Raw genomic sequence first — 22271 nt, forward strand, 5'->3', positions numbered from 1 at the left:
GTGGACCACACAGTTCGCTGTGTTTCATTAATGCTGCATTCCGCTTCCCCTTTATTTTCAGATTATCTTGTTGGTTGCTTGAGGAATTCGTTCCTTCGTTTATGCATACGCCGATGTACTTATATTGCTTGACTATGGGTATGACTTGTTGACCTGACACCACGTAATTATCGTCTCTTCATTAAAGATCCTAATTCACAATTTCTCTATGTTAAACGGCCAGATTTGTCTCTGCGTCTCACAAATATTCGCAAGGCGCTGTAAATATTTTGGATTGAGCGCTAGTAGCACTATGTCGTCCACATACATCAGTCCAGGACTTCTGTGCATCATTTGGCCATTACGCATGTAGGATAAATCAAACCGAATTCACTATCTGTCCGGTCGTCTTTGTATACTCTTAACATAAAGCGTGTACAACAATGGAGAAGAGGACATCCTTGCTTCTGTCCTTGGTGAATTCCCACCACTTCATTACCTTTTCGGCCTTCCCGTACAACTTGTACTCGGTTGTCTCTATATATCTCCCTAAGCAGCCCCAAGAATTCGTCATCGATGCCTTCGTGCTCAGAATATACCATAACAATTGCCTGTCTATGTTGTTATAAGCACCTTTAATATTTAGAACTGCTTAGCCATAAAGGTCTATTCTGAGCTACTGAAATCTCTGATGATGTGTCGTGTTTTATGGCGCAAGGGTCAGGTATGGTCAAAATAGCGCCATGAGCTACTGAAATCTCTTTTTACTGAGTTAGTCCAACCGTATTAACCCTCTAAGCGTTTGCCTCGCTTGAACCCATTCTGTAGTTCCCCAGTACATTTTTCTCCACCCACTCCAACATTTCTAAATTCAGGGCTTGCATTGCCGTTCTTTATATCACCCACGTTTCTCTAACTGGCCTGTACGAGCTCCTCTTACCCATATCTCGTTTGTCTTTGTAGGTGAGGTTCATCTTGCTTTCGCACCATCCAAGTGGAATTTTCTTTTTTTCTAATCACTTGCTCTTTGATATTAGTCAGCAGTGCCTTGCTCTTTGGGAGTGAGGTTTTTCTGTGACTACCGAAGCGCTCCCATCGGCTCTCTTTTGTGTCACGATACAGAACTTCGCTTCAGCGCTTCTAGGCGCCATCACCGTTCACAAATTATTTTACTCGTTGGCGCCGAACGTCACATCCGCTACCTCCGTAACGAAAGTTCGTCGCGGACCCCGGCAGAAAACACTTTCGTGTAAAGAAAGTATGTTTAACCCATTGAATAAGACACTCGGCTTCCCAGTGTGGGGTCCTAGGTTCGATACTCAACCCCACCAGCGTTTTAGAGCGCAGCTGTTAGGCGCCCGTTTTTGCGGCAGGCGTCGGCGTTTCTCCTCGTAACCAAGTGAACGAGCGCAGCGAAGGATGAAAGGGAACGCGGAGCGCAGCAGGAGATGAAAGACAATGATAGCAAAGACAGCGCTAGGAGGAAGGTGAAGGAGGAGGGTATGACAAAAGCGTGAGAAGGAAAGCGTAGTGCCGCGCAAGACGGACTCTGCGGCGACGATGGCTACAACACGGGGCCAGAGTAGCGCGCGTCGTCGGTATCAAAACAAAGTGCTGCATAAGCAGAGGTCTTCTGCGGAGGCTGCTGTGAATCTTCCTCACGCGTCACCCACGCGCTGCCTCTCGCGATCTTTCGATTAGCGAGGCAGTCGCGCCACACTTCGCTCCGTTTGGAACCTGCTGCACGAGAGGTCGTCCGCGCCAGCAAATACATTGCGAAATAAATACACGTATAGAGCTGCGCTGAAATTTCGCATTAGGGAGTATCGTAATCGTCCACGATTTTTTTATTTCGAATTGATTGTATTTTTGTGCATTAATTCATTTGTAGCGTCTTACGAGACAGACACACGGACTCGTTTCATCATTGCATAGATATTAGAATGCTTACCCACTTAAAATGCAGTCCCTTTCTGGTGGCCACAGTGTTCGCATTTGTCTTATGCTGCCCCACAACCCATTGACGGCACGCCACACGGATAAAAAATTATGTGAGCGCAATGAGAAAAAGTCGCATTTGTTGATGCCGTGCGCATTTTCTTATTTATTGCATTAGTTTCTTGTTTCACTACTGGCGCGCTCTGTTTCAAATTCGAGTTGCAGTGATGATCTCAACGATAACCTTTTTCAGGCTTACTCCGAAGTGCTTGAACAAGAATGCGACAATATAGATACTCGTCTACAAGGCACGGAGCCCTTTTCGGGGACGCAGCTGTTCTTCGTTTCATGGGCAATGGTAGGTTGCTTTCGTGCTCGTGCTGGCACACCGAACGTTTACCGATCACAAAGGTGTGATTTACGTTATATGCCACAAGTGATTCTTTTCTTGGCTCTTCAAACAGACTTTTTGTCGCAATGTGAGTAAAGATGGCATTCTTTATCAAATTAAGGAAACTAAACACAGCCCTGAACAACTCAGGTAAGCGAAGCAGGTATTTCAGTGTCCATAATGCACTTTTATAAGGCAAAGTGTGATCATGATTATTTTGCCCACAACGTGCTCGTGCAGTCAGGGCTACTGTTTTATACTTTTCAGATTGCCAACTTCCATTGTGTAAATAAGGCTGTCTCTTCAGATTTTATACTTTCTATTCAGGCGTAGTAGCATCGCTCCGCGCGCAGGATTGCACATAAAACGAAAAGATATTTATTTAATTAGTCTCCGTCACATCCGTGAAAATTCCTCGATGGTCCGAGAACATGCCAGGTATAGAGGCGTAACCTTGTCGTAGTCGATAATGGCATTAAGGAATTGTTGGCACGCATTTGCCGATCATATTGGCCGTGTCCTTCATTAATAAGGAAAGCTTTAGACTTCTAAAGCAGATCATTCGTGCTGCTCTGTGTACGAAAATTTACATCAACTAGAAATTATACCTTGCCTTGTTAAAATTGGTAATGGTAGTGTGTAGTGGCTAATGATTTACAGTAGCCCCTGAAACTTCTGTCTGTATATTTGCTCGGTGACATCGTGACGTGAAAAGCCTTTAAAATTGATTAGAGGGGATCGCTTGCCAAAACCGCAATTAACGAAAATAGTGGCCCATGTCATCACATATGAGCCATCCGCTGTGGCACGTACACACTTTTGGGTTGGAAGAAGACGTTTTCCTTTTCTGGTTCCGGTAAAGGCGTGGACTCCTGGCTGTCTGTGTTGTTTCGCCCATGACCATAACATATAAGCATTATCACTTAGGTTTTTAAAACTGCACTAGCCACGCGAGTTACTTTGGTATCATTGTGTAGAGAGGAAAAAAGCCACAGATGGCGTCGCTGTCGCATCGCGCACGACGCAATAGAATCTAAATTTTGCCTCGGAATTGAAGTTCCGATAGGCGTAGTCAATCCGACTGAGAGTGGCCGTGTTTAAGAAAGCTCGCTCAGACATATGTGGTATAATCCATTAAACACAAACTTCTTCTCATCAGAAGTTACAAGGCCTTACAAATGTCCAAAAGTTTGCAGGAATGTCACGCTTGCTCGGTTATAACGCTGCCGCTTTGGCCAAATACAATCCAGAAATGACACGAAGAGCCTCAGGTAGTAAGACGGCGGGACACCAATTCGCACCTCCCAGTTTGCAGAATGCACGGTAGGAACCCCCCTCCCCCTCACGATTGCAAGATCACCCCCTAAGAACCGCTCCCCCAATATGTAATATACGTTAAGCATGTAAGCTTTTTCATGTGTGAATCGACGTCATGCGCTTTACTGTGGTATCGTTGGGTTGAGTAAAAAGCCACTCCTCGACCATGAATTTGTCACGTGGGCTCTTGGCGCCATTACAGGCGTATGGCATTCGTGGCATTCCATTCGACCTAGTATAAGGCTATTTACAAAATCGTATGCAGTTTGTTAGCTTGGGAAATACAACATCAAAAATGGATCTTTTAAAATATGGAGTGCCACAGGGATCCATACTAGGCCGTCTTCTCCTTCTGAACTATATCAATGATCTCGTTCTATTACCCAACTCGCATGATATTGTTCTCTTTGCAGAGGACACTAATGTGTTTTTACTGGTGCTTACCTCACAGGTGTAATAGACGTGGCAGACGCATGGCTCACAGAACTATCGATATGGCTTTCTGAGAACTCGCTAAATCTTAATGTTGATAACACCAATTGATAATACTAACGGAAAGCAGGCCTTCCGAGGTGTCAAAATTGAACGAGTCGGTTTGCATAAGTTTTTAGTGGTATATTTTGATGAGCACCAAAATTAGACTACGCACATAACTCACATAAGAAATAACATATCAAGAAACATAGGACTTTTGAATAAAGAAAGAACCTTACTTCCATAATGGTTTAAGTGTCAGTTGTATTACGCCATGATTCTCGCGAGATTAAGCTACTGTATCTTAGTTTGGGGTACCACTGCCAAGGGTAAACTCGAACAGCTTCTGCTCCAGAAGAAGGCCATCAGGTTTATAGAAAGGTTACCTTACTATTATCATGCCCAATATAATTTCCTAAGCAACAGCATTCTGACTATAATAGGCATTCCAGAAACGTCTTGAAGCATGGCTACTTGAGAACTTAAAGGACAACAATTCAGCATTTCTGGAAACATACAGACGTCCAGAGTGTGGTTATAAATTGAGTCACGCTGGTTACATGCAGACAAGAAGTAGAACTACTTATGGCATGCAGTCATTACATTATAAGCTGTAGAACTGTTGAACCTACACCCAGAGGTTGTTGAAACCGCATGCAGTTGTAAATACATTCATTCATATAAAAAGAAAACGGTAAAAAGATTTCTAGCTCTTATTTAAAAAATAGCTCATTCTGTTCTTACCACTATTGCTTATTCACCATTGCTTATTCTCTACTAGTAAACGTTGGTTGTATATCTTTCATAGTATATGTCAAATAGTTCAATCAAATGTATCTATTCTGAAAGTTTCTAGAAATAGAGCAATTTCGTTGTGCATTTCTATTTGTATATGGCTGTGCATGTCTGTATTTAGTGTGTATATTGTCACGTAGTAGTGACGCTGAAGAAAACAGTCGTAAAACTGTGTAGAACGAAACTGGTTGTTTATTGGGCGAACCTGTGCCCACAAAAGGAAGGTACACTCAAAGCACAACGATAGCGGCGAACACAGTCGGCGATCGTCGAAAATCTCATCAGCGGCGAAACGCGTCGGCTTTTATACCTGAGTCATCGAAGGTTCTAGATTAATCCCTGATGCCCGCGTGTCTTCCAGAAAGTTCTAGACAATTCGCGTCAGTCATGCAATCAGATAACATAAGCGTCGGTGAAAACAGGCAATGGAAAGAAGCATCGATAACGTTCTAGAAACTTCCGATACAGGCGCGTCCTGCGCCGAGCGATAACGTTTAACATTTGTTAGCCGGTGGAAAGCGGCCACCGGTGAAAAATAAACGTCTATACGTGTCAATACCCTCCCCTTAAAAAGCATCGTCCCGATGCTACAAACAAATGTGAAAGCGAAAACAAAACCGCACGTAATATAGAAAAAAAAATAAAGTAACAAAGTACCTAAGTTCGTCAGCGGGCGTAGAAAGGCTTAAGACGCACCACATGGACGACTTCAGGTCGTGCGCGGCGCCGCTGTGATTGCGAAATGCCGTCTGGCACGACCTCATAGTCCCGTGCGCCAATACGTCGGATGATCTTATATGGTCCGAAATAGCGACGTAAGAGTTTTTCGCTAAGTCCTCGTCGGCGTATCGGAGTCCAGACCCAAACACGGTCTCCGGGCTGGTACTTGACGTAGCGTCGTCGAAGATTGTAGTGTCGGCTGTCGGTCCTCTGCTGGTTCTTGATGCGCAGGCGGGCGAGCTGTCGACCTTCTTCGGCACGCTACAAATAGGTCGCAACGTCTAGATTTTCCTCATTGGTGACGTCTGGTAGCATGGCGTCAAGCGTCGTTGCCGGGTTCCTTCCGTAGACCAGGTTGAACGGCGCCATGTGCGTCGTTTCTTGCACGGCCGTGTTGTATGCGAAGGTCACGTACGGAAGGATGGCATCCCACGTCTTGTGTTCGACGTCGACGTACATTGCCAGCATGTCGGCGATGGTCTTATTTAGGCGCTCGGTGAGGCCATTCGTCTGCGGGTGGTAGGCGGTGGTCCGGCGATGGCTTGTCTGGCTGTATCGCAGGATGGCTTGAGTTAGTTCTGCCGTAAAGGCCGTGCCTCTGTCGGTGATGAGGACTTCTGGAGCACCGTGACGCAGGAGAATGTTCTCAAAGAAGAATCGGGCTACCTCGGCGGCACTGCCTTTGGGCAAGGCTTTTGTTTCGGCGTAGCGGGTGAGGTAGTCCGTAGCTACGACGATCCATTTATTCCCGGACGTCGACGTCGGAAAAGGCCCAAGTAAGTCCATCCCGATCTGCTGGAATGGTCGGCGAGGTGGTTCGATCGACTGTAGAAGTCCGGCTGGCCTTGTCGGCGGTGTTTTGCGTCGCTGACAGTCTCGGCATGTCCTTACGTAATGGGCGACGTCGGCAGAGAGGCGAGGCCAGTAGTATTTTTCTTGTATCCTCGCGAGCGTGCAGGAAAAACCGAGATGTCCAGCCGTTGGGTCGTCATGGAGAGCTTGCAGAACCTCTGGACGCAAAGCTGAGGGCACCACGAGGAGGTAGTTGGCTCGGAGAGGCGAAAAGTTCTTCTTTAGGAGAATGTCGTTTTGCAAGAAAAACGACGCCAATCCTCGCCTGAACACCTTCGGCACAGTGACGGTCTTGCCTTCTAGGTAGTCTACAAGGCCCCTTAGTTCCGGGTCGGCTCGCTGTTGTTCAGCGAATTCGTTGGCACTGATGGGTCCCAAGAAAGTGTCTTCATCCTGGTCGTCCTGTGGCGGCGGTTCGATGGGGGCGCGAGACAAGCAGTCGGCGTCAGAATGCTTTCGGCCGGACTTGTAGACGACGGTGATGTCGAATGCTTGAAGTCTCAGACTCCATCGTGCGAGGCGACCTGAAGGATCCTTCAAGTTAGCTAGCCAACACAAGGCGTGGTGGTCGCTTACAACTTTGAAGGGCCTGCCATAGAGGTAGGGGCGAAACTTTGATGTAGCCCAGATGATGGCGAGGCACTCCTTTTCTGTTGTGGAATAATTTGATTCCGCCTTCGATAGCGACCGGCTAGCGTAACTTACAACCCTTTCTATTCCGTCAGTCCTCTGCACAAGCACGGCGCCGAGTCCTACGCTGCTTGCGTCGGTGTGGACTTCGGTATCGGCGTTTTCGTCGAAATGCGCAAGAATGGGCGGCGATTGCAGGCGTCGCTTCAGTTCTTCAAATGCTTCGATTTGCGGCGTCTCCCACTTGAATTCGACGTCGGCCTTCGTGAGGTATGTCAGTGGCTCGGCGATCCGTGAAAAGTCCTTGACGAAGCGCCTGTAATAGGCGCACAGGCCAAGAAATCTACGCACTGCCTTCTTGTCGGCGGGCGGAGGAAAGTCAGTGATGGCCGTCGTTTTGTGTGGGTCAGGGCACACTCCAGACTTGTTGATGACATGGCCCAAAAACAAGAGCTCCTCGTATGCGAAGCGGCACTTTTCTGGCTTCAACGTGAGTCCGGAGGTCTTGATAGCTTGAAGAACTGTTTCAAGGCGCCGGAGGTGTTCCTCGAAGCTTGAGGCAAACACAACGACGTCGTCCAAATAGACGAGGCAAGTCTGCCACTTCAAGCCTGCCAGTACTGTATCCATGACCCGTTGGAAAGTCGCAGGTGCCGAACAAAGACCAAACGGCATGACCTTGAACTCGAACAGTCCGTCTGATGTTATAAAGGCAGTCTTCTCCCGGTCTCTCTCGTCGACTTCGATTTGCCAGTAGCCGGTTTTGAGGTCCATCGACGAAAAATACTTTGCGTTGTAGAGTCGATCCAAGGCGTCGTCAATCCGTGGGAGAGGGTATACGTCCTTCTTCGTGATCTTGTTGAGGCGACGATAATCGACGCAGAAACGTAGGGTTCCATCCTTCTTCTTCACTAACACCACGGACTCTTGGACGGCTGGACGATGTCGTCGCGTAGCATTTCGTCGACTTGTTGCCTTATGGCCTCACGTTCGCGCGCCGAAACTCGGTACGGGCTCTGACGGAGTGGGCGGACATATTCGTCGGTTATGATGCGGTGCTTGGCGACCGGGGTTTGTCGAACTTTTGACGACGACGAGAAGCAGTCCTTGTATTGCAAGAGCAGAGCTTTTAGCTGTTCTTTCTTATGCCAAGGAAGGTTCTGATTGACGTCGAAAGTCGGTTCAAGTATTACAGTCTTCGTTGCAGGTGCACTAGAATCCGTGAAGGCAAAAGCACTGCCGGCTTGAACTATTTCGTCGATGTAGGCGACCGTTGTGCCTTTGTTAATGTGCTTGTATTCGTCGCTGAAGTTCGTGAGCATCACTCTTGCTTTCCCTTCACGTAGCTTAGCTATGCCTCTAGCGACGCAAATTTCACGATCGAGCAGTAAGTGATGATCGCCCTCGATGACGCCCTCCATATCTCCAGGCACTTCGGCACCGACGAAAATCAGTACACTGGTGTATCGGACTGATTGCACACGTGCGTCAGTGTCTCGGCAGCCAGTGACGTTTATTATCAGCAGCATGCTTTTATACAGTTGTGGCATGTACAGCGTTGCCAGCTTGCTACACGTTACACGCTCTCTCTTTTTTTTTGAAAGACAAAACATTGTTATTGACAAATTAACAAATAATGAAACATTTAACAAGTCAACTGGTTTGGCGAAATTGTTCATCGTAGTTCAGTCGGCAGGGTGGTCGTCTCTCCCTCCTCGACCTGCGCACCACGGGGCTGGGGCTAGTAGAGGTGGTGGCTGGTAGAGGCGGTAGGCTAGTAGAGGCAGCCTCCTCATCTGGAAACTGTGGCTGCTCCTGTAGAGTTGCTGGCGTCGCTTCCTCCTGTGCTGTGCCGTTGGATTCGGGAGGCGAGCCCCCAGCAAATACATTTCTTTCCGATGACGTGCCCACAAATGTTTCACTGCTTTCCGATGGCGTTGCACTGCTTCCTGAAGGTCAACCCTCAGACGTTGCACTGTTTTCCGATGGCGAACCCACCGGGCACGTGTTCTGCTCGTTGAAAGGTTCCGCTGTTCGCCTAAGGTCTCGACGGTTTCTTCGAAGCAATCTGCCCTCTTCCGTGAGAACCAAGTACGAGCGCGGAAACACTAGTTTAAGCACCTTGGCTTTGACGCGCCAACTTCTATTGACCATTACTCGAACAGTATCACCCTTTTCAAGTGGTGGCAGCAGCTGGCCTCTTTGCATGTTCTGCTTATATTTGGCGGGCTGCGACTCGGGACAGAGTCGAAATTCAGGCAGTGGTGTACGAAGGTTTCGGTGCATCAACAACTCTGCTGGTGACCTGCCGTCTTCGAGCGGCGAGGTTCTGTAGTTTAATAGTCCCAGCCAGAGGTCGCTCGCTGATCCTGCTTTCTTTAGCAATCTTTTGATGATCTGGACTCCTTTCTCAGCAAGGCCATTTGATCTAGGAAAGTGGGGGCTGGAAATAACATGTTCAAAGTCAAACATCCGTGAAAAATCTTTGAACTCTTTCGCAGTGAACTGCGGTCCTCCATCCGTACAGAGCTGTTTGGGTATGCCGTATCGAGCAAAAATGCAGGATAGCTTGCTAACTACTGCTCTTGCAGTCGTTTCTTGAAGTTCCTCGAAGTCCGGAAAATTTGAGTACGAATCATATACAGCAATATAATGTCTTCCGGCATATTCAAACAAGTCTGCTCCTACTCGGTCCCATGGATTATCAGGCGTATCCCGTAGAAGCAATGGTTCGTCGGCTTGTCTGTAAGCATGCACTTGACAGGAAGGGCACCGCTCAATCAAAGCAGTTATATCGTCATTCATTCGTGGCCAGTACATGAGCTGTCGCGCTCGTGCTTTGCACTTTCCAATTCCTAAGTGACCACGGTGCAGGCGCTGCAACATTTCCTTACGCATTGAAGTGGGAATGACAACTTTTGTTCCTTTAAGCAGTATGCCCCTGACAACAGATAGCTCGTTTGCGCATCTTTTAAGCTCACCGTCGATGGGCTGAGACGCTTCTAGCCTTCTTATCACCATCTGTAGTTCACGGTCTGTTGCGGTGGCATCAGTTAATTCTGCCATAGTCTTCGGACTTACTAGATCAGACAAAGTGCTTGTAGCATGAATTTCAACGTCTTCAGAAAATTCTTCAGGCGAATATTGCCCCTGAATGCGAGAAAGCATGTCTGCTATTATCAACTTCTTCCCGGATACGTGCTGCAATTGATAATCGTACTTTAACATGCGCAAGAAAAGCCTTTGCAGTCTTGGCGGTATATCACCGAGCCCTTTTTTAGAAATTGCTATCAAGGGACTGTGATCGGTTTCGATGATTATCTGTCTGCCCACAACGAATTCGCTGAACTTTTCGCAACCAAACACAATACTCAGGGCCTCCTTCTCTATCTGCGCGTACCTGCGCTCCGTGTCTGTTAACATTTTGGACGCATAGCCTACCGGACGCCATTCATCGCCGTGTCTTTGAAAAAGGGCAGCTCCTATAGCGAAGGCCGATGCATCGGCGGATAGCTTTGTTGGTAGTGAAGCATCATATATTGCAAGGACAGGGGCTTGCGTAAGCATTTCGCGCAAAGTTGCCCATTCTCTGTCGTGTGCTGCTGTCCATTCGAAGATGGCATCTTCTCGCAGCAATGCGCGAAGTGCGTTGGTTCGCTTGGCCAGGTTTGGCAGGTACTTGGAAAAATAGTTCACAGCACCCAAGAGTCTCTGCAGGTCTTTTTTGTTTGACGGCGTGGGGCACTTCGCTATGCATTTCACTAAGTTATCGTTTGGTTCAATTCCAGCAGCGCTGATTTTGTCACCCATGAAGTCGATCTGTGACGTTGCAAACATGCACTTATCCCGGTTAAGCGTTAAACCAGCGGCGCGAGCAGCATTCAAAGTGTTATACAGCCTTTTGTTATGCTCTTCTAACGTGGCTCCCCAGATAATGATATCATCCACGTAAACACGTACGCCAGGCAAGCTGTCGAATATTTCCGTCATCGTCCTCTGAAAGACTTCCGGAGCCGAAACTATCCCAAATGGTAGCCGTAGAAACCGGTAACGCCCGAAAGGGCTACTGAACGTGCAGATTCTCGAAGTTTTTGCGTCTAGCGGGATTTGATAAAAGCCGCTGTTTGCATCCAGTTTGCTGAAATACTTCGCGCCCGCAAGCTCGCTCTCAATCTCTTCCCTGCGTGGCAGTTGGAAATGCTCCCTCTTTATCGCTTCATTCAAGTTTCTGGGATCCATGCAAATGCGCAACTTTCCGTTCTTTTTGCGGACAACTACCAGTGGGCTCACCCAGTCAGATGGTTCTCGAGCTTTCGTGATGATGTCAGCTGCTTCCAAGCGGTCCAGTTCTTCCTTGAGCTGGGGCCGCAGTGCGAGGGGAACACGCCTTGCCGGTTCTGCTACTGCACGGGCGTCGTCCTTCAAGGTCACTCTGTATTCCCGTTGCAGCTTGCCAATACCTGTGAACAGGTCCTTAAACTCGAGTTGTATGCGCTTAGACAGTTCGCTTTCACCTTTAACGTCATGAACTTGGTTAACGTTCACCAAGCCAAACTGCTTACTCGCTTCAAGCCCCAGTATAGCCTGTCTTCCTTTTTTCACGACGAAGAAATCGACAGGGTGACTCTGGGATCCTAGCTGAACAAGGAGGCGGACCTTTCCAACGTGCTTAATTTCGTTTCCTTCGTAACTGTGAAGAATGGCCTTTGTTTGTTGTGGACGCTGACGGGCATTCAATGTTTCGAATATGCAGAGCGGAATCAAGTTCGCCTGAGCACCCGTATCAACTTTCAGCTTTACGTCATGGCCAAGGATGCGAGTAATGACAAGCCAGTCCCGCTTTGACTTATCGATGCTGCTGCTGCCAGCCGCGAAAATTTCGAGCACGTCGAAATCACTATCACTGTCCTGCGTTACGTCGCTTTGCTGTGCTACGTTGTCTACCCTTGGCGGTTTCATTCTGCAACACACAGCGAAATGGTTTAGCTTGTTGCATTTGGCACACGTTTTACCAAAAGCTGGGCATTGTCTAACCTTGTGCACTTTGTCGCAAAAGCTGCATCTGCCTTTTCCTTGGTATCTGTCTCGGTGTTTGTCCTTGACGTTCTTTACTGCAGCAACACTCTTTTCCTCGCCCCATATTCTACTACGTGCCAGTGCAACTTCCTCTGCTTTTGCTCCCTCTACGGCCGCCTCAAGGGTTAAGTCTTTCTTGGCTAACAGCTTTTCTCGCAGGTTTTTGCTTGCAGTTCCGAAAACTATCTGGTCCCGCAACATTGAGTCTTGTAGTGTGCCAAAATTGCAGCTCCTAACCTTCAACCGTAGGTCCCTGTAGAATTGCTCGAATGGCTCGCCATCCGCTTGCACTCTGCTGCGAAACACGTACCTCTCATACGTCTCGTTGCTTTGCGGCAGGCAGTAGGCTTCGAAAGCTTCTACCAGCTTGTCGTAGTCGACTTTGTCCTGTTCGCTGATGTTCAAGGTGTTGAATACATCGATGGCCTCCTGCCCGGCGAGATGAAGAAAAATAGCTGCTTTCTGCGCCTTGCTGCGTGGCTTCTGCGGTTCCTGTGGCTCGGTGGCGGAAAAGTAAAGCTGTATGCGCTGCTTGAACTTCAGCCAGTTGTCGGGAACATTGTCGCCCAGTCGCAGTGGCTCCGGTGGCGGAAGCTCTGTCATGGCTCTCGTAGTGGGCGTCGACGCGGGCCGGCCACTTCTGACACCATGTATCAGGACTGATTGCACACGTGCGTCAGTGTCTCGGCAGCCAGTGACGTTTATTATCAGCAGCATGCTTTTATACAGTTGTGGCATGTACAGCGTTGCCAGCTTGCTACACGTTACAACTGGAGCGAGGCGGAACGGTGACTTGTTCTTCTAGCACATTCAAGGCATGGTAACTGATGTCTGTATCCGGTGGTATTGCGTTGAGCGTTGAAAGCGTTATTGACTTGGACCTTAAATCGATGACTGCACCATGTTGGTTTAGAAAGTGCATGCCTAAGATGACGTCCCTGGAGCAGTGCTGCATGATTACGAAGCTCGCCGGTTAAGTGCGATTGTTAACCGTGACTCGCACTGTGCAGATTCCAGCCGGCGTTATTAGGTGGCCTCCCGCTGTCCGGATATCAGGTCCTTGCCAGGCCGTCCTCACCTTCTTCAACTTGGCGGCGAACGGGCCACTGAAGACGGAATAGTCAGCTCCAGTGTCGACGAGAGCGGTGACGCTATGACCATCGATTACCACGTCTAAGTCGGTAGACCGTCGTCTGGCGTTGCGGTTAAGTCGTGGCGTCGGATCACGGCTACGTCGGCTTGCTTCGCTGCTGCTACGTCGCGTCGGTATGTCTTCTTTCGGCGGCGAAGTGTTGTCGTCAAGGCTCTTGCTAGGCGGTGTGCTGGTACCTCGTTGTGATGATGCGTGAGTTGTCGTCGGTGGCGGCGGAGGATCTTCGGTATTGCGTCGTACAGCAACCGCACCTCCATCGGTTGCTGGCTTTAGTTTCCCGGATAGGCGCTCACGGACCGGCCCCGCGCTGGGCCAGTGTATGGTCGGCGCTGCGGCGACAGGTAACGTCCTGGTGACGGCGAGCGTGAGGGTCGTCGTGGTTGCCACTGGGCTCCGGCGAGGTAGTCAGCAATGTCGCGTGGTCGCTCGCCAAGCTGTGGACGTGGCGCGTTGACGGCGAACCCTCGTAGGCCCATCTCGCGGTATGGGCATCGGCGGTAGACATGGCCGACTTCCCCGCAGTGATAGCAGAGCGGGCGGTGGTCGGGAGCGCGCCAAATGTCCGTCTTCCGCTGGTAGCTGCGCTGGGCGACGGGCGGGCGTGCTGGCGGCGGCGGCGGTGGACGACGGAACTGCGGCGTTACGGGGCCCTGGCGCGAGCGCGGAGGGGGGCCTTGACGACGGGCGACGGCGGCGTAGGTCATCGCTTGCGGCTGTAGTTGAGGCGATGCCGGAACTTCTGGCACTTCCAGAGATCGCTGAACCTCTTTAACTATGTCGGCGATTGAAGTCACCTGAGGCGGCGACCTTGGGAATAATTTCTGTAGTTCTTCCCGTACAACAGCTCTGATCGTCTCGTGCAGGTCGTCGGCGCCTAGAGCTTGAGCTTCGGCGCAGTTTGTCAGCGCACGGCGGTTGTATTGTCTGGCTCGCATTTCAAGCGTCTTCTCGATCGTTGTTGCCTCCGAAACAAATTCTGCCACAGTCTTGGGCGGGTTGCGCATCAATCCAGTGAATAGATGCTCTTTGACGCCCCGCATCAAGAACTAACTTTCTTTTCTTCAGACATGTCGGGGTCGGCGTGGCGGAAGAGGCGAGTCATCTCCGTGAAGATCGCGATGCTCTCGTTCGGCAATTGAACTCTGGTTTCCAGGAGAACTTCAGCCCTTTCTTTTCATACGACACTCGTGAAGGTCCTCACGAAGTTCTCGCGAAATAGGTCCCAAGTCACCAGGGTGGTCTCCCTGTTCTCAAACCATGTCCGAGCAGCGTCATCCAACGAAAAATAGACATGGCGCAGCTTGTCATCGTCGCTCCATTTGTTGAATGTCGCGGTCCTCTCGTACGTCTCCAGCCATGTTTCAGGGTCTTCAGCTGATGATCCACGGAAGGTCGGTGGCTCCCGAGGTTGCTGCAGCAGGATGGGGGACGCTGGGGCTGCCATTGAGGTCGTTGACTTGGCCTTGATCGCTGTGGTCTTCTCGGGAAGAAGTCCGTATTCTGGCAAAAGACCTTGCTGCCTACGGCTAGCTCGCTGGTCCTTGGCGACGTTGGTCTCGTCCTCCGGTTTCGGGCTTGGGTCGCGGCTTTGCGGGGGCGTCCGCTGCATGGACACAAAAGCACCTCCACCAGATGTCACGTATAGTGACGCTGAAGAAAACAGTCGTAAAACTGTGTACAACGAAACTGGTTGTTTATTGGGCGAACCTGTGCCCACAAAAGGAAGGTACACTCAAAGCACAACGATAGCGGCGAACACAGTCGGCGATCGTCGAAAATCTCATCAGCGGTGAAACGCGTCGGCTTTTATACCTGAGTCATCGAAGGTTCTACATTAATCCCTGATGCCCGCGTGTCTTCCAGAAAGTTCTAGACAATTCGCGTCAGTCATGCAATCAGATAACATAAGCGTCGGTGAAAACAGGCAATGGAAAGAAGCATGGATAACGTTCTAGAAACTTCCGATACAGGCGCGTCCTGCGCCGAGCGATAACGTTTAACATTTGTTAGCCGGTGGAAAGCGGCCACCGGTGAAAAATAAACATCTATACGTGTCGATATGTAGATCTGCTTATGTATCATATATATTTAAACAGGATAACTTCATGCTGTTGGCTGCTGATGCAGCGTGGAGGGATGAAGTCCAGTCAGACGACATCAAGTCGCCTTTATTTTCATTCCTTGGCCGAAGTATTTTAGTTGATAACAGTGACCATGCTTTGTATGCTGTATTGCAGCTTCTTTTTCTTCTGTCAAAATACACTATACTATACTATCGTCGCGACGACCATCACGCAGTAGCAGCTAAATTTAGGCTCGCGCACAACGTTCAGGGAGGCATTCCTCGGCATTAAGTTTGTCGCTTTAGTTGCGTCCCTGATACAGCCTACCCAATTTTTTTATTGCGATAGCAATTATATGGACACTCGAAGCGGATTTCTGACGTTGGCGTCACCGTGAGTTTTATAGTCCAAGGAGGATAAAATCGCCGCCGGGCACCCTGTGCTGAATTTGTAAGTGAAAGCGCGCGAGGGAAGCGAGCTTTCATGGACAGTGAACGCATGGCGGGGAGCAAACGCGACGTCTTCCGTCGTGCGAAAGGCCGTGGGGTATGGGAGAGAGGGAGGGGAGGTGACGTTTAGGTGCGGCACTAAATGCGTATCTTGCGACCGAGCGCAAGGGGAACTAGCGACTCAATCTCCCACGCGAAAGGAGGAAAGCGGGAAGGCAGCACGGTAGGGAAGGGGTGGGGCTTCAACTCAGCCAGCAACCGCGTACTTGTGCTTTGCGCAGCTGCGAGCTGTCGGGCGCATAGAGTTAATATAACCAACTCGAGAGGAAAGGCTACCTATAGCGCCAATGTATTGAAATCGGTAACCGCAAGGACGCTGCAATGTCGCTACCATATGCCGGCGTGCATGCGCAGACTACGACATGCCATTCAGACGAGGCGCGCAAGCAACGCGATCTCGAGCCTCCGTCAGTATATGGTAGCGCCATCTAGTCAAGGCGCCTGCAAACGCAGCCTTTAGTACACCGTACATTGTGCATCAAAATTTTCTAAATAGACATCCGATCGTTCTGAAATATGTAGCGAATGAACTTCAAACGTTGTCCGTGTTTACGTGCTACGAGTAAGTGCTCCCTTTTGCATAATATTGGATATTTTTATTTCTACAAAAATGAGTCGTAGAGACATAGCGGCGCCTATGCGGTCCCCGCTTTCTTAGCCCAGCTTTTCCTCTAGAGGCAGTATACTAACTCTATGGTCGCGCGAGACGTATCTTGAAAGCGATCCACACATGGAGCCCTCTTACCTTTGTATGCATTGTGCTTTGGCCGCTCAGTTTCCGTTGAAAAGATGGACCGCACGAACGTTCGCTCGCTGCTGCGGCCGCGTTTGCTTACGCCAGAGTTTTGACAGGGGTTGTCTGCGGTCATCGAGCGTGATATATTCATGTTTGCTTGTGCGCGCTGACATCACGCTTGTTAATTCAGTTAGTAAGCGAATGTGTCTACGTTTATGCAGCCGATAGAACTACTATCCTTACTCCGTATAGCTCTCTAGTAATTTGCTATCGCAATTCATGCTTCGCCTTTCTGGCGAAACTGAGACTTTTTCATTGTCAAGAACAGATGGCGTCCAGAAAAGTTGTGCACTACGTGGGCATTTTTGCCAATTTCCTTGCGACCAGTGCTTTCTTTTAATGTCCAAATAAGTTTGTCAATATTATACGTACTTTAATGCGGCTCTGTACAACAATAGCAGCTGACAAATATTGAACGTGTCCACCTTAAGAAGTCCAAAATGAAAATACTGAGAAGCTGCCCTTGAAGATCACGCTGCTTTTTCGGGATAACTTTGAATAATTTGTTTTCTACGTTTCGCACAAACTTTGCGAAACCTAATATGCAAATATTATTTAAAAAATTCCGCCAGGCCCTATCCCACGAATAATGCCGACGTTAGCCCAATTCACGTTGAATAAATGTAGCGACATATCGTATTGCCGCCGCACAGATGCGTTATGTATGGGGTGTGTATTTAGCGAGGTTCCTCTCTCGCGCATCCCACTGCAAACGCTGCGCCATCTAGCTGCGCCACCACGAAATCCGCACGTGGCGCGTCAGTGAAGATATATTTTCAGACAACATTGTTTAAGTGTATACGACGTGGGTTCGATGCCGCCCAGAATTGCAGAAACCGTTATGGATTTTTTGTCATGAAAATGTTGCACATACACACTGGCAGACATATTATTGCCCAAGTTGGAGTCAGAGATTCATTGAAGAGTTCCACAAACCCTGTGGCGCACCCACGTTGCCCAATTCAGCAGGAGGAAGGTTTATTGAAGGGAGGCACATATATAGATCAGATTTTTTTATATTCTGATAGCGGGAGCGACAGCCGCGCTGCTACAGTCGACACCAGGTGCTGGTGAGGGCTGCAGGGACTGCGAAAGACGGGAGAAAATGGCTGCGCTTGCGGTGCGTGTCCACATATTGTATTTTATTGCGATAGCAATTATATAGGCACTCCAAGCGAATTCCTGCCGTCGCCGTCGTCGTCGTGAGGTTCCGTATAAAGTACAACGGCGATAAACCCGTCACCGCGCGCCGTACGCTGCGTGTGCGTATGGAAGCGTGCGATGGTGATCCTGCAACCACAGCTTAATCTCGCACACGCGAGAGAGTAAGGCGGCCGGAAACGCCCGGTCTTCGTTTGCTGGCGGGCCACGGAGAGGAGGCGACGGAGACGGTGGCAGGAGGGGTGCGTTCTGGCCTTGCGGCTGCTGCTGACGGATCTGCCGCGCTGGGACCGTATCTTGAAAGCGATCTGCTATGTGGCCGAAGTTTGTGCCCGCGGGGGCCTCATCTTCAAAGCGATCTGCGATGGGTACAAAGTGCCCGCACCGAGTGCCGCTAGCTTCGTGTGCGCTGTGCATTCGACGTTCGCGTTGAAGTCAGACGAAAGACAGCGCGAGGGTCCATTTGCTCGCAGCTGATGGCGCGCTTTCTCACTCCAGCGTTTTGAAGAGTTTCCGCGGTCATCTAGCAAGATGTGTCCTTGCTTACCTGTGCGCGCGTGACACCGTGCTTGTTTACTTAGTTAGTAAGGGAATATTTACAACTTTATACGGCCGATCAAACTACTATCCTTACTTCGTAAGCTGAATACCAATTTGATATCGCAATTGATGCTTCGCCTTTCAGGCGAAACTGCGACTTCTTTAGATGTGTCCTTGCAGCATCTACTCAGCTGTTGGCTTTAGGCGTCTTCGTACGACATCTACTGTTCGGTATCTATAAAAGTTATTCGTCCGGGCAGCATAGTGCCGTCGTTGGCTGCACCAGCAACCAGCGAAATAGGAGGCTGCTCATTCGAAGCCCTGTGCGACGTTCACAGCAGCACAAGAAGCTTGTGTTTGGACGGAGTGTATTCTTCTGTGGAATCTGAGATGTGACATTGTAGAATAATGGCTTAAAATAGAAAAGGCTGTCGTCCCCAGCAAGCTTGCTCGGACGGGTAATTGTTCGGTTGCCGCAAACTGCGTGGTACGATGCGTCTTGACTTCCCGTGCTGCCGGCATGAGATAACAGCATAATAGTGCAATTTACGACCTTTGGACATCTTTATTTTGGGTCTGATCGATTCACTTTCCGGACCGAATGCGCACGGAGGCCAACCTGTGCCCAAAAATTCGCGTTGATACGAAAGAAATGTAAGCACAAAGCATTCCGGTGTGCGCGTCAACTTGGTAATTTGCGTAGCGATTGCTTCGTTACGCCAAATAAGCAAGACTGCAGAGGACCTGACGGTGTTAGTGTTCTGTGTTTTCCATGTGCATTAATGCGCCGCATTGGAGTACTCGTGACCGTCACAAGATACAGCAGCATATGACTAGCGTGCACAAAAGCGGCTGCTTACGGGTCAATGCCTCATTTGATTTTATTGCGACAGCAATTGTATGGACACACCAAGCGAACTTTCAGCATGTATTTAGGTATATGTGTCCTATATGCCATTCCATCCTATATTAGATGCTGCATTTGCGTATTATATTACCACACAATTATATCACTAAAGCCGCTCATATCAGGTCTTAAATGTTTGACAAAATTATTCCTAAAATTTTCTGGATGGCAGCTCATAAACGCATGTTATGAAAGATAACACTGATAGCACACGTCGTTTATCTTAAGTCTTCTTGGACTATTAAATATTAAAAATAAGAAAAATATGAGAGCTCAACCATAAAGACCATATAATTTTACTGGCGTGTTAGGCTGTACTATCTCCGGGATCGGCCGCAGAAAGAGGTTTTAGGCTGCAGTATCACCAGGATGAGCCAACGAAAGCGGTTTTAAACATACCCAGTTCGCAAAAGTGGTGGTAAGTTGGTTAACGCTTGACCTCCAGGGGGCGCGAAGTAGTGTGGTCGTGCTCACTTCAAGCTCTGCATTTTTTTCAGTGTTTTTTCATTTGAATATGCCAGAAAAACACTACCACCAGCTTTACGAAGTTCTGAGGAACACGGGGACACCACCCAATCGGACCTACGGCCTCTTGGAAGGGCATGATTCCCGAAAGCTCGCGACCATTTGGAACTCGTGCTAACCCAACGCAAACCCGGGGAGCAGACGACAGTTGTACCGACTGCTGACATTCTAACCTCTGAGCCAGGCCTCCGAGGTGAGAAGCTAGGCGTCCACAACAGGATGGGATATGGCAGACGACCAAAGGGACCAATCTCAAGACTAGAACTATGACTCAGTGAGTCAAAACGTTAACAACTTTCAGTCGCGTGATGAAGAGAACGATAGCTGATAGGCAGTGAAATGCGCCAAACGAGGTAACGGGCATTGGAGCGGGGGCGCGGCAGTGCAGGACCCCAAAGCTAGGTAATATCAGACGAGCATGTCAACCTGTAAGAAATTGCCTGAACTACCGCCAATGCCGAACAATGATTTCGAACTCGTCATTTACCCAAACCTGGGCCTCCCACTAAGAAACATTCTCACTGCTATGCTTGCGCATGTAATCATAGAGGCATAACAAGGCCGCTTCAAGGATGACCAATTCATACTTGGAAATAATCTGCTCTCAAACAAAGCCATCTTATTGACCAAATATGAGGAAGCTGCGGACTAAGCACGCCTCTTATGCCTGCTCGTACTGAACGGCAGGGACCATGCCATCTGCGCCTAAGCCGCCAACGAAGACGACGCTCTAAGAGGCGTCATTCACGGTGTACCGATGAAGTCTTCGACCGACACTCTCATGGCACAGCACCGCGTGAGAGCGAAAGGGTTGAAGAACCAGTGCACGAATGATGGGCACCACCAAAAGCGCAGCCCACACGCGCAGCCCTCTTACGGTCCCACAGTGCATCGAACCGCCTACTAATACGGAGGAGAGCTCTGTTCAACAACCACAACCAAGACCCACAATTCAAGTTTGCAAGGTCTGGCGAGAAAATAGACATGGCACGGACGTCTGCTGGTATCCGGACCGCTCTATTTACAGGCTGTGTGGACTGACAGATCCACCAAATAGCCACCCGTGTGCTATTGCGCCTCGTGCGGGGAGGCCCATCCGTCTCTCTCTTTGTCTATGTTTTGTCGTAGGCTATCTATGTGAAGACATTTCGTACCAGCTCGCCCAAACCGAGACACTTTTGACGTATACATTCTCGACCCTAATACACAAATGATGATAGTGTACAAATTGAGATGTGTCAAGCAGCCTTTGATTTATAATAAAGGAGGTCCTCTAATTGTTGTAGAAAAAATATTTTTACCGAACTACGTAATCGACGTCTCGTAAGCACATCGTGAAATCAAAGGAGGTCATCTAACTCTTTCCCGCTTAGTGGTAAACTGGGATTACGTCATTTCCTGAACTTCTTTTTTCTTGAAACTTCCCAGCATAACGTGTCGACTTATAACGACGTGCGCATTTTAGCCGCCGCTACGTCAAGAACGGTAGCTCATTGCGCCGGGACTCCAGTGTCCCGTGCGGAAACATTTTTCTCCCGACTACGATCACCTCCATGATGTGATACACGCTGAACGCAAAGGCCTTCTATAAAAACAAATTAAGTTCGGTCCCCACTACATTGCAAGCATGTGATAACGTATTTTATCTATGGATACTTCATATCGTCTAACAAGACAGACTCCATTATTATAGTTTTCTCTGTCACTGAACGTGGTGGGCACCAGAAATGACCGCAATGTTTCAAGTGTTTTAGAGGGCCGGCCTTTTGTATATATTGCGTGTTGTTTGCTATTAGGCGTATCCGGAAATTCTATCGCACACTTACACTTTCGAAGGGTGCGACGAATTAAATGGCAGTGATTCTGACTTTTGAGCTCATGGTTCGGTCTGCTAGAACGAAAAAAAAAAGACCAGGCACGAGATACACCCTTCGCGCCGTGGTTAGCCTTCTGAAAAAGGGGCTTATAAAGTTGATGTTCTTCTCGTGAATTCGAAGGAACTTATATGAAGTCCGTGTTATATAAACTGCAACACCATTGAGCAACTAATCACACATAGGAGTGTTATTTTCCAGTCAGAACAAAGAGATGAGTACAAGTGACATCTTCAGTCTTTTCTTGAGGCTGTCCTTGATATAGATGTTCTTTCAGACAAATGCCTACGCTGAGCAGCATTGCAAATTGTGCAAGTCAACTAGATTTGAGCAATGTGTTCATTTATGGGGCTCTATCACCGAGGTAGGTCAGATAATAACATCAAAGACGTAAGTAGAGACTCCAGCACACGTACTTCACTGCAAACACCAGCCAAAAGTGTGCGTATTAAGAAAATGTTCTCTCTGCAGTACAAATCCCCAACCTCTGAGGACGACTTGGTTGTGGCAGGAAGGCAACGCCCCTTGTGCCTGCTCAGAAACTAGGCCCTTTTTGCTGGCATGCACCAAA

The 22271-nt window shown here is 48.9% G+C and overlaps 1 protein-coding gene across 3 annotated transcripts in view; it reads left to right on the plus strand.

The window, feature by feature from the left end:
• The window catches only part of LOC125942970 (neprilysin-11-like), a 633184-nt gene that overhangs the window by 599383 nt on the left and 11530 nt on the right, over positions 1-22271 (plus strand). Inside the window, exon 5 of one of the 3 annotated variants that reach the window (XM_049661261.1) lies at positions 2382-2458. The exons of the other annotated variants lie outside the window; for them this stretch is intronic. Coding sequence (XP_049517218.1) covers positions 2382-2458 — 77 coding nt within the window. The remainder of the gene's footprint in view (positions 1-2381; positions 2459-22271) is intronic. 3 annotated transcript variants of the gene reach the window in all.

Source organism: Dermacentor silvarum, chromosome 2 (assembly GCF_013339745.2).
Source record: "Dermacentor silvarum isolate Dsil-2018 chromosome 2, BIME_Dsil_1.4, whole genome shotgun sequence".
In the NCBI taxonomy this organism is placed as follows: Eukaryota; Metazoa; Arthropoda; class Arachnida; order Ixodida; family Ixodidae; genus Dermacentor; species Dermacentor silvarum.